Source organism: Tamandua tetradactyla, chromosome 18, assembly GCF_023851605.1.
Source record: "Tamandua tetradactyla isolate mTamTet1 chromosome 18, mTamTet1.pri, whole genome shotgun sequence".
Taxonomy (NCBI): Eukaryota; Metazoa; Chordata; class Mammalia; order Pilosa; family Myrmecophagidae; genus Tamandua; species Tamandua tetradactyla.
The window spans coordinates 76,553,680-76,575,193 of NC_135344.1; the positions used below are offsets into that span (position 1 = coordinate 76,553,680).

General features: G+C 34.8%; 1 protein-coding gene across 5 annotated transcripts in view; it reads right to left on the bottom strand.

The window, feature by feature from the left end:
- CEP76 (centrosomal protein 76) overlaps positions 1–21,514 on the bottom strand; it is a 59,835-nt gene that overhangs the window by 24,677 nt on the left and 13,644 nt on the right. For all 5 annotated transcript variants that reach the window (XR_013165309.1, XR_013165310.1, XR_013165311.1 and 2 more), the window contains exons 7-11: positions 15,877–16,005; positions 9,243–9,431; positions 4,127–4,293; positions 2,623–2,956; positions 225–442 (exon numbers count right to left, since the gene is read on the bottom strand). Coding sequence is in view for 2 of the 5 variants with exons in the window: in XM_077136042.1 (XP_076992157.1) it covers positions 225–442; positions 2,623–2,956; positions 4,127–4,293; positions 9,243–9,431; positions 15,877–16,005 (1,037 nt within the window). In the remaining 3 variants the exon portion in view is untranslated. The remainder of the gene's footprint in view (positions 1–224; positions 443–2,622; positions 2,957–4,126; positions 4,294–9,242; positions 9,432–15,876; positions 16,006–21,514) is intronic.

Here is a 21,514-nt window from a genome sequence, read left to right on the forward strand (position 1 = left end):
AGAGATTTTTGGTTGAGACTGTACTAAAATTATCAGGGAATTTATCCCAAGATATATCTACCAGGACCAAATTTCAGACTAAAAGAACCAAAATCTGTGGCAAGGAGGTTTAGTCATGTATATTTATTAAAAGCTCCCCATGTGATTCTGATGTCATTCCTAGACAAACTGATCTCTGAGACTCCTAAGCCAGAAATATTTATGGTCCAAAGAGTATACCTTACCGAAGACATGTAGCAAATGCACGCCTTGCGTTTCTATATACAAAATGTATTGGGAACCCTTTAAATGTGTGACCATCAGGCACAGCCCTTCTTATCGCATCTTGAAATTCTTCATTGCCGGCAGATATGCTTGTCGTACGTTCAAACTCATAAGAAGCCAAAGCTGGAGATAAAAGATAGGAAAGCTGGTCTTCCCAAACAGTAGTGAGGCCTAGATCCTATAGCAATCAAAAGAAGGGGGAAAAAAGTGAAATATATTATATTTAAGAAACCAATGATAATAAAAATGTTGATTATTTTAATGTATGCCAAAAAAATTTTTTTAAACCTATCATAATTAAAAAATTTTCCTACTGATTATTACAGGGACACACATAAATAAAAATAAAATAAAGAAACTATAGCCATCACGTTTTTGCTTTTTTTGTATGTGTGGCAGGGGTCACATTTCATTCTTTTTCCATGTGAACATCGTGTTATTGCAGCACCATTTGTTGAATTTTTGTATTTTTTGTTTTTTGTTTCTTTACTTGCTTGTTTTTTTCTGTTTGTTTGTTGTTGTTGTTGTTTTTATTTGGGGGGAGGGAACTGCATGGGCCAGGAATCAAACCTAGGTCTCCCACAAGGCAGGTGAGAATTCTACCACTGAACTACCCTTGTACCCCATCAGGTTTGACTTCTTAGAAAAATACACTTTATTACAATGACGTTCAGGAAGGCCCCAAATCCCATAGTAGAGACATTAAAGAAGCATCTACTACAAAAGTCCACGTAGGATGGTCCTAACATGGAAGACAGAGTCTCAGTGAGTTTTGAGATCACAAGTTACTTAATTTTTAACTGATCTCAAGTTAAATGGTCACCTATATTTTTCGTGTGGCAAAATGTGAATCTCAATTTTTAAAATATCTAGTCTAAGTAAATGCAGAGTCAAATGCAAGGGCTGAGAAAAGAGGGAAAGGGAAGTTACAGCTTAATAGGTAATAAGTTTGTGTTCTGGGTCATGAAAAGTTTTAGTAACATACAGCGGTAATGACAGCAGAACACTGTCATTTTGGGTGATGAAAAGAACACTTTTAACAGTGTTCTGCTGTCATTACCACTGTACGTTACTAGAACTTTTCATCACTCAAAACAGAAACTCAAAAAGTGTAATTAATACCACTAAATTGTATTTTTACAAATGGTCAAAATAGCATGTTTTACATTATTTATGTTACCATGATAAACCAACAAAAACTTGAATCTCACTTGCTGGTTACAGGTATCATTAACCTAGCCAATGATCAACACTGGCATGCAGCACAGCTGTTTTCTTTGTACACAGTAATTCTTATGTTGGTTTCATTTGGAAGCAGGGCCTAGGGAAAGAAAGCTAACACGCAGTGTGAGTGACGCAGGAAGGACAGCAACCCAGGTCTGCATTTCCAGCAGTATAATGGAAGAGGTGCCCTGATAGGCCCTACTGCTGAAAACACACTGCAAATTCTAGAGTAAAGATTTCTTCAAACATATTTTTAAATGTCTTGATGAGTTGATAAATGAGCAAGTTAAAAATAAATGAATGGGACAAAACTAAGAGTAATGAAACCCAGAGAATATATCTGATCAGTTTGCCTTAATGGCCTCAGGGAACATAGAAAACAGGGCTCAACCAAGGTGAGGAATACTATGGGGATGGAACCCCAAAGAGTGAACTAGAAATAAATCTTTTATTAGAATTCTGAAATCTAGTTCTTTGGTGGTTATATGCACCGCAAATAAGTTTTCCTACTTCAAGGATTATCTTTCACTCTTTTAAAGGTTTCTTTCGATAAACATAAATTCTTAATTTTAATGTAGCAAAATACATTACTCTTTTCATAAAGAAAAGATTAGTGCTTTTGGGTCTTCTTTAAAGCACTTTACAAAAGAAGAAACTGAAACAAGAGGTTCAATCTAATAGGCCCAGGGAGATGCAAATTAAAGCCAGAATGAGGATATCATTTTACATCTACCTGACTGAGTACAATAGGAAAAAAAAACAAACCTGGAAAAAAACCAAATGTGAATATCAAAAAAGTACAACCCAATTTTTAAATGGGGAAATGATCTGAATAAAGAAGAAATCCAAATAGTGGAATTAAGCAGAAGTCTAATATTAAGATGTGAATAAATCCAACAGTCTTCAGTTCCATGAGAAAGTAATACATCTAGAAATAAAAGTGAATTTGAAAATTTTGAGTCTTAGAATTTAACTCTCATGAATTCTAAAAGTATAAGCTTCAGAAAGGTAAGGACTATATATTTTTTGTTTCAGGCTAGAATAGTTTAGCACTATAGTATACATCAAAAAAATTTATAACAACAGAAATAAGTTTTAAAATGATGAAACTACAACTATTTCAATGTTCATCACCTTCCTGTGTTCTGACACTAGAAGCCTTAGCTGCATTTCCATTTCATTGCTTGTTCCTGAAGCGTCAATCATGGACTCACACAGAGGAGGAAAGGGAGGAAGTGATGTTGTAGCTCCTGGAGCACACACAGATTTAATTGCTTCCTCACTCATGGGTTTCCATTTGGATTCATCATTCAAATCAAATATGCAGACTTCTACTGAGTCTGAGGGCTGACAATTTCCCAGGAACATCTGATGATTGAAAACACAACCAATTGTTCGATATGGGTACAATGGTTTGGTCTGTTCAGCAAGTGGAGGTTCATCAGGATTGATAGGTTTATGGATGTACCTAAAAAAATTAAATAATTTCATATAATGAAAACTTAAAAAGTAAAAAGACAACATCTCATTGAGATGTCTTACATTTAAGGCCATAACTATTTCCCAGTGTTAGAATTTACACTTATTTTTCCCTATATTTCCACAATATGATTACTCCATATTGATTTTGTGGTATACTTTCTTAAGATAAAGAAACCAACTTTATTCCTTTAACACTACAATATATTTTATGCATATTAAGATAAAAAGTTAATCTCAGATAACACAGATAATCTAGCTATACACTGGTAGGCACAACTAACCAACTATCAATCCAAAAGAAAGAATATAAAACGGGATGAGGGCCCACGGCTGTCCTTTAAGAACTCGAACATTTAAAGACAGGGTGAAGAAAAACTGAGAACAAGACCAGCCAGGGAGGAAGGATGAAAAACTGAAAGGCCATGATATCAGGGAAGCAAAGAAAAGAGAGTATTCTAGGAAGGAGGGAGTGCTCAACTCTTTCCAAATCTGGTGACAGATGGCATGGACAGATGAGTAAAAAATATAAGGATAAAATAAATAAATAATGGGTGGATAAGGAGTAAAAAAGTTTGGGTAACATACTAGTGGTCAATGAGAGGGAGGGGTGAGGGGTATGGGACGTGCACGTTTTTTCTTTTATTTCTTTTTCTGGAGTGAGGCAAATGTTCTAAAAATGATCATGTTAATGAAGACACAACTATGTGATGATGGTGAGCCACTGATTGTATACTCTGGATGGACTATTTGTGTGTGAAGATTTCTCAATAAAAAATATTTTAAAAAACTTGGTGACAAGCTCAAGAACTGAAAAAACGTCCAGTGGATTTACCAACAGGGAACTGGTGACCACATCAAATTTTCAAAAGAAATCATTATTAAAACTAGGCCAATTATAAAAAACATACATACATGCCAATTATACAAAATTAATTTTTATACAAAATCGCAATATATATAGAAAATAATTTTTAAGAAAAAGCAAATGTAAGTTATATTTACCAACATCATGTTAGCAAAGACTATTAGGGGTACAAAGACTAACAACTAAAATTCCTAATATGTACCTTTGAGTACAGTTAATATGAACAAAGAACATATCAATTAAACCATTTACATCTTTGTTTTAATATTCTTTCAAACTTATTTAACTCACCTATGTCCTGTTAAACTCTCCCAGAAAGTGATGGTTCCATCAGTCCCACAAGTCATAACCCAGGCATGGGGTACTCCTTTAGCCTTTGTACCCACGCAGACAAAGGCCTCCAGTCCATACCCAAGAAGCAGGCTGCACAGAAGGTTTGCATGATCTTCACAATCACCCTAGCAAAGGCAATGAGTTAAAACTAAGTATTTATTCCTTCAAATTGTGTCTTCATTAAATATTTAATACAAAATTACAGTAAAAAAGTATTAATAAATTTTTTCACTTTTAATCATTAGTCCAATTTATAAGCTGAAATAATGGGGAAAACACAGATAATGTGTTACGTTTAAAAGAGTCTAAATTATCTTATAAAGTTTGTGCTCACCAATCTGATAGTCATAATGTATACTCTTTAACGGGGGCATTCAAATTCAAAAGTTTATAAATAATTCAACATACAGAAAAAAAGCAGTATAATTTCAACAGATGAACAGCTAAAAGGACATGAACAAGTCAAGAAATCATATAGCAGGAAATACAAATAAATGGAATTTTCATTTCCATTCAAAACATAAATTTCAAACATAAATTAAAATGAGTTATAGTACCTTTGCATCATAACTTTAAGGAAATAGAAACACAGGAAAAATGGGAGGGAAATTAACAAAATAACAACAATGGCTATTACTAGGGTAGATTCGTGTTTAATTTTTTTCCTTCTATTTTCCAAATTCTCTTTGATATGGTTATATTATTTCCACAAATTTTTGAAAAATTATGAAGACTACTAAAAAAACAGAAAATATTTGAAAATTTGTTTCTGTGAAAAAAGCATATTAGAGTATCAAACCATATGGCTGCAATTATACAAAAATATACATACAAGTGAAAGAGAACTACGGTTAATATATAAAAGCAAAATAACTACTGAGTATTAGAATGAGTGACATTTCTTTCCCCTCAAAATTGTGGGTTCACTGCTTTTTTAAAACATTAACAATAATAAAACAAATAGCATTTTATAAATTTTAAATTTATTAAAAAAAAATAATAATACCCAACCTTGTAGACCTAGTAATTTTTGTCCTGGGATTTTATTCTAAAAAATTAACTTAAAATAAAAATCACAATATGCTTGAATCCAGAACAAAAATTCATACACGATAGTATCAAAAAATTGGAAGCAAGCCTTACTTGGCCAAATGAAACAATTCCTACAATTAAGGAAATAGTTAAGCAAATTTTATATATCTGCTCAGGAAAACATATTCAGCCACTAAAAGATGGAAATCATAAAGATTGTAGGGAGATATCTTATGAATCTTACAACTGGAGGCGGTTTTATGGACCTTAAACCTAAAGCAAGAGCACTGAAGAAGGAAATAAATAAATGGGACCTCCTCAAAATTAAACACTTTTGTGCATCAAAGAACTTCATCAAGAAAGTAGAAAGACAGCCTACACAATGGGAGACAATATTTGGAAATGACATATCAGATAAAGGTCTAGTATCCAGAATTTATAAAGAGATTGTTCAACTCAACAACAAAAAGACAGCCAACCCAATTACAAAATGGGAAAAAGACTTGAACAGACACCTATCAGAAGAGGAAATACAAATGGCCAAAAGGCACATGAAGAGATGCTCAATGTCCCTGGCCATTAGAGAAATGCCAATCAAAACCACAATGAGATATCATCTCACACCCACCAGAATGGCCATTATCAACAAAACAGAAAATGACAAGTGCTGGAGAGGATGCGGAGAAAGAGGCACACTTATCCACTGTTGGTGGGAATGTCAAATGGTGCAACCACTGTGGAAGGCAGTTTGGCGGTTCCTCAAAAAGCTGAATATAGAATTGCCATACGACCCAGTAATACCATTGCTGGGAATCTACTCAAAGGACTTAAGGGCAAAGACACAAATGGACATTTGCACACCAATGTTTATAGCAGCGTTATTTACAATTGCAAAGAGATGGAAACAGCCAAAATCTCCATCAACAGAAGAGTGGCTACAAACTGTGGTATATACATACGATGGAATATTATGCAGCTTTAAGACAGGATAAACTTATGGAGCATGTAATAACATGGATGGACCTAGAGAACATTATGCTGAGTGAGTCTAGCCAAAAACTAAAGGACAAATACTGTATGGTCCCACTGATGTGAACAGACATTCGAGAATAAATTTGGAATATGTCATTGGTAACAGAGTCCAGCAGGAGGTAAAAACAGGGTAAGAGAATGGGCAATTGGAGCTGAAGGGATACAGACTGTACAACAGGACTAGATACAAAAACTCAAAAATGGACAGCACAATAATACCTAATTGTAAAGTAATCATGTTAAAACACTGAATGAAGCTGCATCTGCTATAGGTTTTTGTTTTGTTTTGTTTTTACTATTATTACTTTTATTTTTTTCTCTATATTAACATTCTATATCTTTTTTGGTTGTGTTGCTAGTTCTTCTAAACCGATGCAAATGTACTAAGAAACGATGATCATGCATCTATGTGATGATGTTAAGAATTACTGATTGCATATGTAGAATGGTATGATTTCTAAATGTTGGGTTAATTTCTTTTTTTCCGTTAATTAAAAAAAAAAAAAAAGAGAGAAGGGGTAATTGGAGCTGAAGGGATACAAAGTGTGCAACAGGACTGGATATAAAAACTCAGAAATGGACAGCACAATACTACCTAATTGTAATGCTATTATGTTAAAACATTGAATGAAGCTGCATGTGAGGTATAGGTTTTTTTTTCTCTCTATTATCGTTTTAATTCTTATTCTGTTGTCTTTTTATTTCTTTTTCTAAATCGATGCAAATGTACTAAGAAATGATGAATATGCAACTATGTGATGATATTAAGAATTACTGATTGTACATGTAGAATGGAATGATTTCTAAATGTTTTGTTAATTTTTTTTAATTAATAAAAAAAGATTGTAGCAACACATGGAAAAATGTTCATAGCATAATGCTAAACTATAAAGCAGAACAAGAAAAGTTATATATACCATAATTATGAAAAAATGAAACATATACATGGAGATAAAAAGAAAAATATAAAAGAGCTACTATTGGGAATTCAAGTTTTGGCTTGTTAAATTTTTTATAGTTATAATGCCAATGTTTGTGTAACAACATTTTAAATGTTTAAATAATCTTCAAGCTTCTACTTTAAAGTGTGTTATCTCATAGCTTTCTCAATGTGACTGTGTGATTGTGAAAACCTTGTGTGTGATGCTCCTTTTTTTTTTTCTGCATGTGCAGGCACTGGGAATCAAACCTGGGTCTCCGGCATGGCAGGTGAGAACTCTGCCTACTGAGCCACTGTGGCCCACCCTGATGCTTCTTTTAATTATGGTATGGACAGATGAGTAAAACATATGGATTAAAAATAAATAAATAATAGGGGGAACAAATGTTTAAATAAATTCAGTAGATTGAAATGCTAGTGATCAATGAAAGGGAGTGATAAGGAGTATAAAAAAAATAGGGGAAACAAAGGCTAAAACATATCGGGTAGATGGAAATAATTGCAATCAATGAGAGGGAGGGGTCAGGGGTATGGTATGTACGAGTTTTTTCTTTTTTTGAATTGACGCAAATGTTCTAAGAAGTGATCATGGTGATGAATATATAACAATGTGATGATACTGTGAGTTACTGATCATATACCAAGAATGGAATGATCATATAGTAAGAATGCTCGTGTTTATATGTTGTTATGTTTAAATAAATAAATAAATAAATGAAGTGTGTTATCTCTTCAAAGAAACCTAGGTAGACAAAAACAAAATAGTGAATATAAGGGGTGATTATCTGCTTTACAAAAGAATTATTTACATAGTAATTTTAAATATGTGGCATTTTTATATATTAGAAATTTAAAATACACGCAGCTTTTGAGGACTACAGCTTAATAAATCAAAATAACTTTTTTGAAATTGAATGTTTAATTGTCAGTCTTTCCAAACGACAAATCAATATCTCACCCACAGGGTTTCTTCCATTGTGTAAGCTGTACCTTGTAAATACCCATACTATTTATACGACCTCAGACTGGACAAAATAACTTCAATTATACATTAAGGAAACTTATGTTTTTCTACCCTACTTCAACAGAATTTGAATGCTAAAAATAGTCTTACTCGTCTATTATCAACATTTTTAGAATACAGATTAGAAAACATTCCACAATCTATAAAATTTATTTACTGAAATAAATTCACTAAAAACTTTAACATTAATACATTTAAATATATTCTTAAATATAGACTTATATTTGGAACTAAACAAAATACCCTACAATTTCAAAATTATTTTTCCATGTTCATTTTGTACTGTCATTTTCTTATTTTAAAAATGTATTATCTAATACCCATCAACTACAACTAAACACAGTCACTGGAGACCTCTGGATGCACAGCAGCTTTTCAGCACAAGCACTAAGATTCGCTCTGTATTTAAAATGTAAGATATTTTCATATTTTATTATTAGGACATTAGATAATACATTGGCTAAGTCAATCAAAAGCAAAGTTTTGAAAACAGAGTTTTATAAAAATATCTTACATTCTAAATACAGAATGAATCCTAGTGCTTGTGCTGAAAAGCTACTGTGCATCTAGAGGTCTCCAGGGACTGTGTGTTTAGTCATTGATGGACATTAGATAACACATTTTTATTATTAGAATAAACAAAATATGGTATATGCATATATTATTCAGCTGTAAAAAGGAATGAAGTTCTGATAAATAACGACAATACTGGTGAAGATACGTCAAATGAAATAAGTCAGACACAAAAGGACCAATATTATATGATCTCACTGACATAAAATCATTAGAATATTCAAATGTATGTTCCTAACTCACAGGAATCACATTAAGGGAAATAAGAAACCAAATGAGAAAGAAAATAAAGCTGTGTTTTCTTTTTAATGTATTGACATTTAAATGTTACGGGAAAATGGTGAAAACAATATTCTGACTTGTTCAAGTTAACTACATGTACATTTCTTCTAAGATAACTTTTAAAACTGTATTCTAAACTCAAGGGTAGCTAAGATTTACTGCTATTTAATTCTATTATGCACGAATGATACCTTGTTTCTACACAGAAAGGCCAGCAGAGTGCACCACTGTTCCTGTTTACCTCCTCCTCCAATAACGGGGGCTCTTTCATAGCCAAGGACATTAACAAATCTTGCCGCTTGCCTTGGAGTATCCAGAAGTCTTCCAGCTCGAAGCGGTTTAACATAGGAACAGACTGGCCTATTTATCCCATTTTCATCCTAGACGAAGAAGAGACGGAAAACATTTTTGTATGACAGATTAATAGTCTCCAATGTTAGTACCCTTCCTTACGAGACATTAATACGGGATAAAATAATTCTCAATGCTATTTAGAGTCACAAGGATGCTGAGCGTGGTGCATGCAATTTCTATGTCAATCTTCCTAACATCCCAGATATTTTCATTTCACAGGTACAGAAACTGAAGTTATTTACAGCTTCAGGATTCAAACCCAGATCTATCTGACTCCAGAGCCTTTTAAGTGTTCTTTCATACTAGCAAACAGAATTTAAGAACATATATCCAGAGAACAAATAACTTTTTGTATCTACTGACATAACAATGATTTTGTTTGTTTCTATTAGGCACATCACACTCAGAGATCCTCAGGAAACTGACTGGCTAAGTTAATCAAAAGCAAAGTTTTGAAAAAGAGTTTTTGCTTTTTTTTTAAATTTTTTTAATTTATTAATTAAAAAAATTTAACAAACTAAAGCATTAACACATGATCATTCCATCCTACATATATAATCAATAATTCACAATATCATCACATAGTTGCATATTCATCATTTCTTAGAACATCTGCATCAATTCAGAAAAATAAAATGAAAACAGAAAAAAAAAAGATTATACATACCATACCCCTTACCCCTCGCTTTCATTCATCACTAGCATTTCAAACTAAATTTACTTTAACATTTGTTCCCCCTATTATTTATTTTTATTCCATATGTTCTACTCATCTGTTGACAAGGTAGATAAAAGGAGAATCAGATACAAGGTTTTCACAATCACATTGTCACATCGTGAAAGCTGTATCATTATTCAATCATCATCAAGAAACATGGCTACTGGAACACAGCTCTACATTTTCAGGTAGTTCCCTCCAGCCTCTCCATTACATCTTGGATAACAAGGTGATATCTACTTAATGCGTAAAAATAATCTCCAGGATAACCTCTCCACTCTGTTTGGAATTTCTCAGCCATTGACACTTGTCTCATTTCCCTCTTCTCCCTTTTGGTCGAGAAGGTTTTCTCAATCCCTTGATGCTGAGTCTCAGGCTCATTCTAGGATTTCTGTCCCACATTGCCAAGAAGGTCCACACCCCTGGGAGTCATGTCCCACGTAGACAGGGGGAGGGTGGTAAGTTTGCTTGTTGTGTTGGCTGGAGAGAGAGGCCACATCTGAGCAACAAAAGAGGTTCTCTTGGGGGTGACTTTTAGGCCTAATTTTAAGTAGGCTTGACCTATCCTTTGTGGGGTTAAGTTTCATATGAACTGACCCCAAGACTGGGGGCTCAGCCTATAGCTTTGGTTGTCCCCACCGCTTGTGAGAATATCAAGAATTCAACTTGGGGAGGCTGAATTTCTCCCTGTTCTCATCATTCCCCAAAGGGGACTTTGCAAATACTTTTCCACTCACTGATCGAATCACTCGGGGATTCATCGGGGCATCACTCTGGACAAACCAACAAACTCTCATGCCCTATCCAAGATTCCAAGTTCTTATGGTGCTCAATCAAGCTATCTACATAAGTCATATTAGGAAATGCACTAGTCAAAATATAAATTTTGTACCAAATAAACATTTTCTGCTTTAGTTTCACACATAAGTTGAAATTTTAAAATATTAATTACCAATTTATTTTCAGCACCCTGCAGTACTGACATTCCTTTGTTCTTCATCATGCAAAAACATTTTTAAAATCTGTACATTTAGTCACTATTATTATACACTCTAGGCACTCCTAGATTATACCATCTCAATCTTTATCGTCTATCTGAAAACAGAGCTTTATGAAAATATCTTACATTCTAAATACGGAACAAATCCTAGTGCTTGTGCTGAAAAGCTACTGTGCATCTAGAGGTCTCCAGTGACTGTGTGTTTAGAATACTACTACAGCTCATATTCCCCTTCTCCACGACTACTGAGACGGCAAAGCAAAAGGACAACTTACTCTTCAGGGTTCAGGGACAATTCAACACTCTATTATGGCAGGGATCCTCAGGAAATAAGACCTATCTCTGCCAACACAAATACTTCATACAGGTATATATGAATTATCGGGACCACTGTGTCATTCCACTCCACAAAAACATCACTTCTCCAACCTAATCCCATATCTTAACGAGAAAAATATCTATTACAGTGAGAAAGATCATGACTTTTTATATGATGAACTATTATAATTGCCACTCATACCTAAGATTCTCAACTCTAAAAGGCACCACATTTTAAAACGGGAACTCATGATTCTCATTTTGAAGAAAATGAGGAAGTATTTTATTTTCCTCTACAATTAACTCAGCATGAAGTATGAAAACATTAAGTACTGAAATCACAATCTGAACATTAAAAGGATATCCTCTACCCTCTCCTTTACAATATTTTCTCAATCGTTCCTGTCTTACTTACTGGTCAATTTTCATAATATTTAAAAATTTCTTACAGTAAAAATTCAAGTTATCATTAAATGAGCTATTACGCTGCAGCAAAACCAGCTAAAAGGGAGAAAAAGAACAAAGGATTTATTAAGTATGATGACCCTTATAATTCTATAGATCTTTGGTTAGGATAAAGCTCATTAAATTAAATTCCCATGTGGGCAAGTTAGGCTTATCTTCACAACTCCTCTAATAGGCAAGAAAACGGCAAGCACATGAAAACTGGAAGTATTTGCCCCAATCCATCAACAGTAGCATGTTAGAATACGAGACATCATTACGCATCTCATCACCGCAACACAAAGTCTTGAATAAGATAGTGCCATATTTTCATATTATCTAAATACAACCCCCTAAGCTAATTGAAAATATCAGTATTTCTGTCTCTAAATCTGTACTATCCAATGAACCAGATGTGGTCATTTTAAGTAATATTAAAATATGATTTTTAAAAATTAAATAAAACATAAAGTACAGCTCCTGTGTCACACTAGCCACACTTGAAGTGCTTGATGGCCACAAGTGGCTCAGGGCTGCTGAGCAGGATGGGGATAACACAGGCACGGAGCGTCCCTTCGTTGTGGCGCGCTCCATTCCACAGCACTGCTCTAGACCATCTCCTCTAGGGCCTGGAAGTATAGGACATCCTTTTTCAGATTATGTACAATAATTTTTTGCTATAAATTATAGTTTTTGTAATTAGACTGCCCTAAGTAATAGTAATTTTGTATCTAGTCGAGTATACGAAGCAGCGGTGAGAAACAGCCTCTTATTTACTGTGTTTATACAGAGAAAGGTGATACAGTCAAGCCAAAGAGGCAGTAGTCAAACCTGCAACTTAATACAGATTCCACCATTGTCTTAGAAAAGACTCTTCACTTCTGTATCCTTCATAGGACTTATAAAAAGTGTAAATGCTTAGTCATTTGACAATCTCATATGGTTACATGAGATTTAAAGACCTTATGCTATATCGTTCAAATCCTCTTACAATTAAGTCTAACACAGGAAATTAGAGTCTGAGTCCCTTGATCCCTTACCTGCACATCCCAACCTCTTCTTCCTGCTCTCCCATCTACCATTCATCCAATCCATCACCTCCCAACTCCAGAGTCCTCTCTGGCACCAGAGTCCACATGGCAGCAAATACTCACACCTTAGACAGATTGCAGGGGCCAGTTATATTTGACCCGGTCTGTCCTTGCCCGTGTCCTGACATAACTGCTACTCTGTCAGCCTGTCATTGGCTATGTAGCCAATGCTACTGGAAAATCAGCAGCAGTCTTCATCATTTCCACCCCTCGCAAACCATGGTCTCCTAATTCCAAATTCCCAGTCCACTAACTGAACCACTTCATCCTGTCCCAAATCTCGGGAGATTAGGGTAAAGCTTCAGGAACATGCAAGAATCTGAGGAATATAAGTCAAAATACTACCATACTCTACTCACATAAAAACATTTACATGAGGCTGTATATACAAAAAGCATTTTAATATCATTCCTCAAAGGTACAAGATATACATCATTCTGACCATATAGTTTATGTCAATTTTTTAATGCTAGAAGAGGAGCTTAGGACATAGAAAAACAAGAGGCAGAGATATATAATTACTGCACTTAAATATCACTGGTCACTGGCTTGGTTATATAGAATGATTACACGTAATATTATTTATCTTAAAGAAAAAAACCTTAACAAAAACATTTGTGCCTAGAGTTCCAGTTCTGCGCATGAAGGCTAAATTTACATACAAATTGCAAAATGTCAAAATGATCAATGACATGTCCAAGTTTAAAAAAAAAAGCATTTCATCTGCATTAAATCAAAAAACAAAATTTAATGAACATAAATGAATGAACTTGGAGAATTTCAGTTAAGAACAGAGGTCATCAGGAGATAGAAATAGGGTAGATATTGGGGAATTGGAACTGAAGGGATACAGGATTGTACAGCAGGACTGATTGTAAAAATTCAAAAATGGATAGCAGAAAACTATCAGACTGTAGCACAGTAATGTAAGTACACTGAATGAAGCTGAATGTGATAATGATAGAGGGAGGAGGGGTAGGGGCACATATGAAACCAGAAGGAAAGATAGACGACAAAGACTGAGATGTTATAATCTAGGAATACCTGGAGAATACAATGATAGTGACTAAATGTACAAATTTAAAAATGTTTTTGCATGAGGAAGAACAAAGGAACGTCAATATTGCAGGGTGTCAAAAATGGATGGTCATTCATATTTTAAAACTTCAACTTCTGTGTGAGACTAAAGCAAAAAACGTTTATTTGGTACAAAATTTGTATTTTGAGTAGTTCATTTCTTAATATAACTTATATGGACAGGTTAATTAAACACCATAAGCACATGGAACCTTGAATAGGGCATAAGATTTTGTAGGTTTGTCCAGTGTGAGACCCCGATAAATCCCAGAGTGATCTGAACAGTGAATAAAGAAGTATTTGCAAAGTCCCCATGAGGGAATGGCAAGACAGGGAGAAAATTCAACTTCCCCATTTGGAGAATTCCTGATATTCTCGCCATCTGCTTGTCCCCCAAGCAGTGGGGACAACCAAATCAATAGGTCGAGCCCTCAATCTTGGGGTTTGTTCATATGAAACCTATCCCCACAAAGGACAGGCTAAGTCTACTTAAAATCAGGCGAAAGAGTCACCCCTAGAGAACCTCTTTTGTTGCTCAGATGTGGCCTCTCTCAACCAACAAGCCAACCAAACTCACTGTCCACCCCATTTCTACATGGAACATTACTCCCAGGGGTATAATCCTCCCTGGCAATGTGGGACAGAAATCCTAGAATGTGCTGGGACTCAGCATCAAGGGATTGAGAAAACCTTCTTGACCTAAAGGGGGAAGAGAGAAATGAGACAAAATAAAGTGCCAGTGGCTGAGAGATTTCAAACTGAGTTGAGAGGTTATCCTGGAGGATATATAGATATCCCCTTTTTAGTTTAAAGTGTATTAGAGAGGCTAGAGGGAAGTGCCTGAAACTGTAGAGCTGTGTCCCACTAGCCATGCTTCTTGAAGATAATTGTGTAATGACATAGCTTTTGCAATGTGACTGTGTGATTGTGAAAACCTTGTGCCTGATGCTCCTTTTATCTACAGTATGGACAGATGAGTAAAAAATATGGATTAAAAATAAATAAATAATAGAGGGAACAAATGTTAAAATAAATTGAGTAGACAAACACTAGTGATCAATGAAAATGAGGGGCAACGGGTATAGAAAAAAACAGAGGGAAAAAAGATTAAAATATATTGGGTAGATAGAAATACTAGTGGTCAATGACAGGGAGGGGTAAGGGGTATGGTATATATGGGTTCTTTTTTCTTTTTATTTCTTTTTATTTCTTTTTCTGAAGTGATGCAAGTGTTCTAAGAAATGATCATGGTGATGAAAATACAACTATGTGATGATATTGTGAGCCATTCAATGTACACCAAGTATGGAATGTTCATATGTTCAGAATGTTCATGTTTGTATGTTGCTTTGTTTTGTCAATAAAAATATATTTAAAAAAAGAAAAAGAAACATTATTCTAACAGCAAGGTGGAGAACAGAATCAAGTGGGGCCAGGGAAGATGCGGTTATATGGTGTATGCTCAATTAATATCTGTGGAATTAAAAAAAAAAGATTATCCAGAGAAACTTGAAATATCTGCTTATTTATTGTATGAATGTGGAAACCATATTTACAGAATTTTGGCATTTTATTTCAGGTACTTAATTGTTTAGTAAAGGTTTTCTCTACTCATAACCAGTTCAGATTTCTTTCTCAACTTGTTGAAATTAAGTTCCAAAATTCATTAATATATATTAAGGTTTGATTTTTTTTATTTTCATCTTTGTTGTTGGTTTCATTTGTCTGAAATACATTTTATACATTCACATTAAATAAAATTTACATATAAAACAGTAAATCTTAAACACAGGAATGAAACTTTTCAAAGGCAATTTACAAACCTGTGCAAAAATCTTAACCAGCCGTGAGTTGTGTGAGGGTCGAATTTGTAAATATTCTCTCCACCACTGTTTAGCATATACAAGAAACAATCGCTCTCTCTCTGCAGTTTTCTGACGTTCCAAAGCAAGCTTAGAATTTAAAAACATAATATTTTAAAAATTTGTTTTCATTTTCCATAATTAAGTACTATAAAACATGTACTAAATCTATCTACTTCTCTACATCTCTGCCACCACCATAATCCAAGTCACCCTCGCCTCTTATCTAGACTAGACAAACTTCCCTATAGGACAATCCATTCTCCAAACAACAGTCAAAGTGGCCTCTTTTTCCACCAAGGGAAGTTTTTAAATAATATTATTTAAAATATTATTAATATTATTTAGAATATTATTTATTCTGTCAATTCTTCGGCTAAATACTTCAGTGGTTTCCACCAACCTGCAAACACCCTGCCCTGATTAAGAGCCAGCACTGCCCACCTCATCCTCTTCTCTTCCTGATCACTCACCGCACTCTCCTCTCACAGGATACCTACTGGGCGGAGCTTTCTGTGCCAGCTGTTTCCACTGCATGGAATGTTTGGTCCGATCTCTGCACAGGTTCTTCTTGTCATTTGGACCTTCCCTAATCCTTCTACCTAAAGGAGCCTCCCAATAACCACTCTATCTCATCACCCTGTAGTAATTCCCCATATAATACCTTCTATTGTCTGATATTTTGTGTGTTGAGTCACTTATTATCTCCCCAACAGAATCTAAGCTTCTTAAGAACAGAGGCTGTCTTGTGCAGAGCCATATCACCAAGTGTTTAGAAAAGTGCCTGGCACTTTTAAACATTTCTTTAAGATCATAAATATTTCTTGATTTAATTAATAAACATTAAAAATGCTAGCAGTGGCAATCTAAAGAGAAAACTGGAAACAGGAGGTTGGCGCAAGATGGCAGCTGAGTGAAGTATGGAACTAGTTCATCCTCCAAAGCAGCTAGTAAATAGGCAGGAGCAGTATAGAACAACTGCTAAGGCCACATCAGTGACAAAAGACACTGCATACACCAGTCTGGACAAGCTGGACTGGTTGTGATCCCACATGGAATTCAGAAAGAGTCTGCTGAAGTGAAAGGCACTGCATCATTTTACGCTGGTGAGAAACCACAGACAGACAAGCACTTCTATCCTGCTGGGCAGGGCAGAAAAACAAAGAGTCTAGAGGCTTCATAGGAAAGCCTGTCAACCTGCTGGGTCTCACCCTCAGAGGAAACTGATGCAGGCCACCCTTGCCTCCTGAGAGGAGGCCAGTCTGGTGTGGGAAAATCTGACTGGGGTCTATAATATCAGAGTGGATTCTCCTCGAAAAAAAGAATCTTACATAGGCAGGGCAAGAAAAAGAAAAACAAGAACTGAAAAATCCTGATTAGTTAAACAGAACCTATGCTAGAGGTCTAGAATAAGCTGAACTGAATGTCAAAAAACAGGTAGAGAACAAAGCCATCCAGCAAGAAAATCCTAGGTAAAAGAGTGAAAACAATCTCCAGAATAAACTAATTAAGGAAATCAAACGCCTAGATGCCAGCAAAAAATAACGACTCATACTAGGAAACTTGAAGATATGTCCATGTCCCAAAGGAAAACACCAACAATTAAAATGAGGTACAGAGCTGAAACAACTAATTCAGGATGTTCAGACACGGAAAATCTCATCAAAAATCAAATCAGTGAATTGAAGAAGAATATAAAGAAGGAGAACAAAAAGAAGAAATCAAACATTTGAAATGACTAATCACAGAACTTGTAAGAATGAAAGGCACAGTAAAAGAGAGAGAAAAAACAATAGGAACCTACAATGATAAAACTTGAAGAGGCAGAAGAAAGGATTAGTGAATTGGAGGGCTGGAAAACTGAAATCCAATACACAAAAGAAAATATGGGGAAAAGAATGGAAAAATATGAGCAGGGTCTCAGGGGATTTAATGGCAACATGAAACACATGAATATAAGTGTTGTGGGTGTCCCAGAAGGAGAAGAGAAAGGAAAAGGAGGAGGAAGACTAATGGAGGAAACTATCACTGAAAACTGGCCATCTCTTAAGAAAGACATAAAATTACAGATCCAAGAAGTACAGCATACTCCAAACAGAATAGATCCAAAGAGACATACTCCCAGACACTTACTAATCAGACTTTCAGATGTCAAAGAAAAAGAATTTTGAAAGCAGCAAGAGAAAAACAATCTATTACATACAAGGGAAGCCCAATAAGACTGTGTGTGGATTTCTCAGCAGAAACCATGGAAGCTAGAAGACAGTGGGATGGTATATTTAAGATTTTAAAAGAGAAAAACTGCCAACCAAGAATTCTATATCCAACAAAATTGTCCTTCAAAAATGAAGGGCAGATTTAAACATTTTCAGACAATCACTGAGAGAATCTGTGAACAAGAGACCAGTTCTGCGAAAAATACTAAAGGGAGCAGCACTACAGACAGACAGGAAAATCAGGAGAGAAACACAGAGAAGAGTGCAAAAATGAAGAATACCAATAAAGGCAAAAAAAGAAAAAGAATTAGATATGACATATGAACCAAATGGTAGAAGAAAGTATTGCCTTTACAGTAATAACACAAAATGTTAATGGATTAAACTCCACAACCAAAAGCTATAGACTGGCAGAATGGATTAAAAAATGGGATCCATCTATATACATCTACAGGAGACTTATTTTAGATTCAAGGACGAACAGAGGCTGAAAGTGAAAGGTAGGGAAAAGAAATTCCATGCAAACAACAATTAGAAAACAGCAGCAATAGCTATATAAATATCTGACAAATTTGACTTCAAATGTAAAATAATTAAAAGAGACAAAGAAGGACACTATGGATTAATAAAAGGAACAATTCAACAAAAAGACATAAATCATAAATATTTATATACGAGACAGAGTCCTCCAAAATACATGAGGTCAAACACTAAAGGAAGAAATAGACACCTCTACCTCAACCATAATTACTGGACTTCAATTCCCTGCTCTCATCAATGGATAGAACATGGAGACAGAGGATCAATAAAGAAAGAATTTGAATAATACAATAAATGAACTAGACATAATACACATTTACAGAACATTACACCCCACAACAGGATACACCTTTTTCTCAAGTGCCTGTGGATCATTCTCAAGGATAGACCATATGCTGGGTCAACAAAGCAAGTCTCAATAAATTTTAAAATACTGAAATCATAAAAAAATACTTTCTAGGATCACAAAGGAACGAAGTTGGAAATCAATAACAAGCAGAGAGCCAGAAAATTCATAAATACATGGAGGCTATCAAAACACTCTTAAACAACCAGTAGGTCAGGGAAAAAATTACAAGAGAAATCAGTAAATATCTCAGCACAAATGAAAATGAAAATACAATATATCAAAATTATGGGATGCAACAAAGGCAGTGCTAAAAGGGAAATTTATTGCCTTAAATGTCTATATCAAAAATGAAGAGCAATAATTGAGGAATTAACTGTTCATTTGGAAAAACTAAAGAACAAACTAACCCCAAAGCAAACAAAAGGAAAGAAATAAAGATAAGAGCAGAAATACATGAAATTGAGAACATGAAAACAATTGAGAAAATCAACAAAACCAGAAGTTGATACTTTGAGAAAATCAATAAAATCGATGGACCCGTGGCAAGGTGACAAAAAGAAGAAGAGGGAGGATGCAAATAAACAAAATAAAAAATGAAAGAGGAGACATAATGATTGACCCTGAAGAAATAAAGGCGATAATGAGAGGATACTATGAACAACTTTATGCTAATAAACTAGACGACGTAGATGAAATGGACAGCTTCCTAGAAAGGCATGAACAACCAACACTGACTCAAAAAGAAATAGACAACCTCAACAAACCAGTCACAAGTAAAGAAATTCAAACAGTCATCAAGAAACTCCCAAAGAAGAAAAGTCCAGGACCATATGGCTTCATATGTGAATTCTACCAAACATTTGAGAAAGAATTAGTACCAATACTGCTTGAACTCTTCAAAGAAAATCCACAGCAAAACCACTAGCACTAACAAATGAGTACAGCAATGTGGCAGGGTACAAGAACAACACCCAAAAATCAGTAGTGTTTGTATACACTAATAATGAGCAATGTGAGGAGGAAATCAAGAAAAAAGTTCCTTTTACAATTACAACCAAAAGAACAAAATATTTAAGAATAAATTTAACTAAGGATACAGAAGACCCATATATAGAAAACTATAAGAAATTGCTAAAAGAAATCATGGAAGACCTAAATAGATGGAAGGGCATACCGTGTTCATGGATTGGAAGACTAAATATAGTAAACTGTCAATTCTACCTAAAATGATTTATATATTCAATGCAATACCAATGAAAATCCCAAAAACTTACTTTGCAGAGATAGAAAAACCAATAACCAAATTTATTTGGAAGGGCAGGGTACCCTGAATAGCTAAAAATACCTTGAGAAAGAAAAATGAAGTTGGAGGTCTCATACTACCTGACTTTAAAGCATATTATGAAGTTACAATGGTCAAAACAGCATGGTACTGGCATAAACATAAATATAACACACCAACTGAATCGAACAGAACGTTAAAATATAGACCCTCTCAACTCTGGACAATTGATCTTTAATAAGGCAGTCAAGTCAACTCACCTGGGACAAAGCAGCCTCTTCAATAAATTGTGCTTGGAGAATTGGATATGCACATGCAAAAGAATGAAAGAGGATCCATATTTCACACCTTCTACAAAAATGAACTCAAAATGGATCAAAGACCTAAACTTTAGGGCTAAGACCATAAAACTTTTAGAAGAAAATATAGGGAAATATCTTATAAAATTTATAACATGAGGTGGTTTCCTAGATTTTACACCCAAAGCACGAGCATTGAAGAAATAGACAAATGGGAACTCCTCAAAATTAAACACTTTTGTGCATCAAAGAACTTCATCAGGAAAGTAAAAAGATACGAAAAGACAGAAGAGAGAGGTATGGAGTAAAGTGTAGAAAGAAGGAAAATCAGATATGATATATATAATACAAAAGCCAAAATGGTAGAGGAAAATATTATCCAAACAGTAATAACACTAAAAGTTAATGGACTGAATTTCCCAATCAAAAGACATAGAATGGCAGAATGGATTACGACCCAGCAATACCACTGCTAGGTATCTACTCAAAGGACTTAAGGGCAAAGACACAGACGGACATTTGCACACCAGTGTTTATAGCAGCATTATCTACAATTGCAAAGAGATGGAAACAGCCAAAATGTCCATCAACAGAGGAGTGGCTAAACAAACTGTGGCGTATACCTACGATGGAATATTATGCAGCTTTAAGACAGAATAAACTTATGAACCATGTAATAACATGGATGGACCTAGAGAACATTATGCTGAGTGAGTCTAGCCCAAAACTAAAGGACAAATACTGTAAGGTCCCACTGATGTGAACCGACATTCGAGAATCAGCTTGGACTATATCATTGGTAACAGAGACCCGCAGGAGTTAGAAACAGGGTAAGATAATGGGTAATTGGAGCTGAAGGGATACAGACTGTGCAACAGGACTAGATACAAAAACTCAAAAATGGACAGCACAA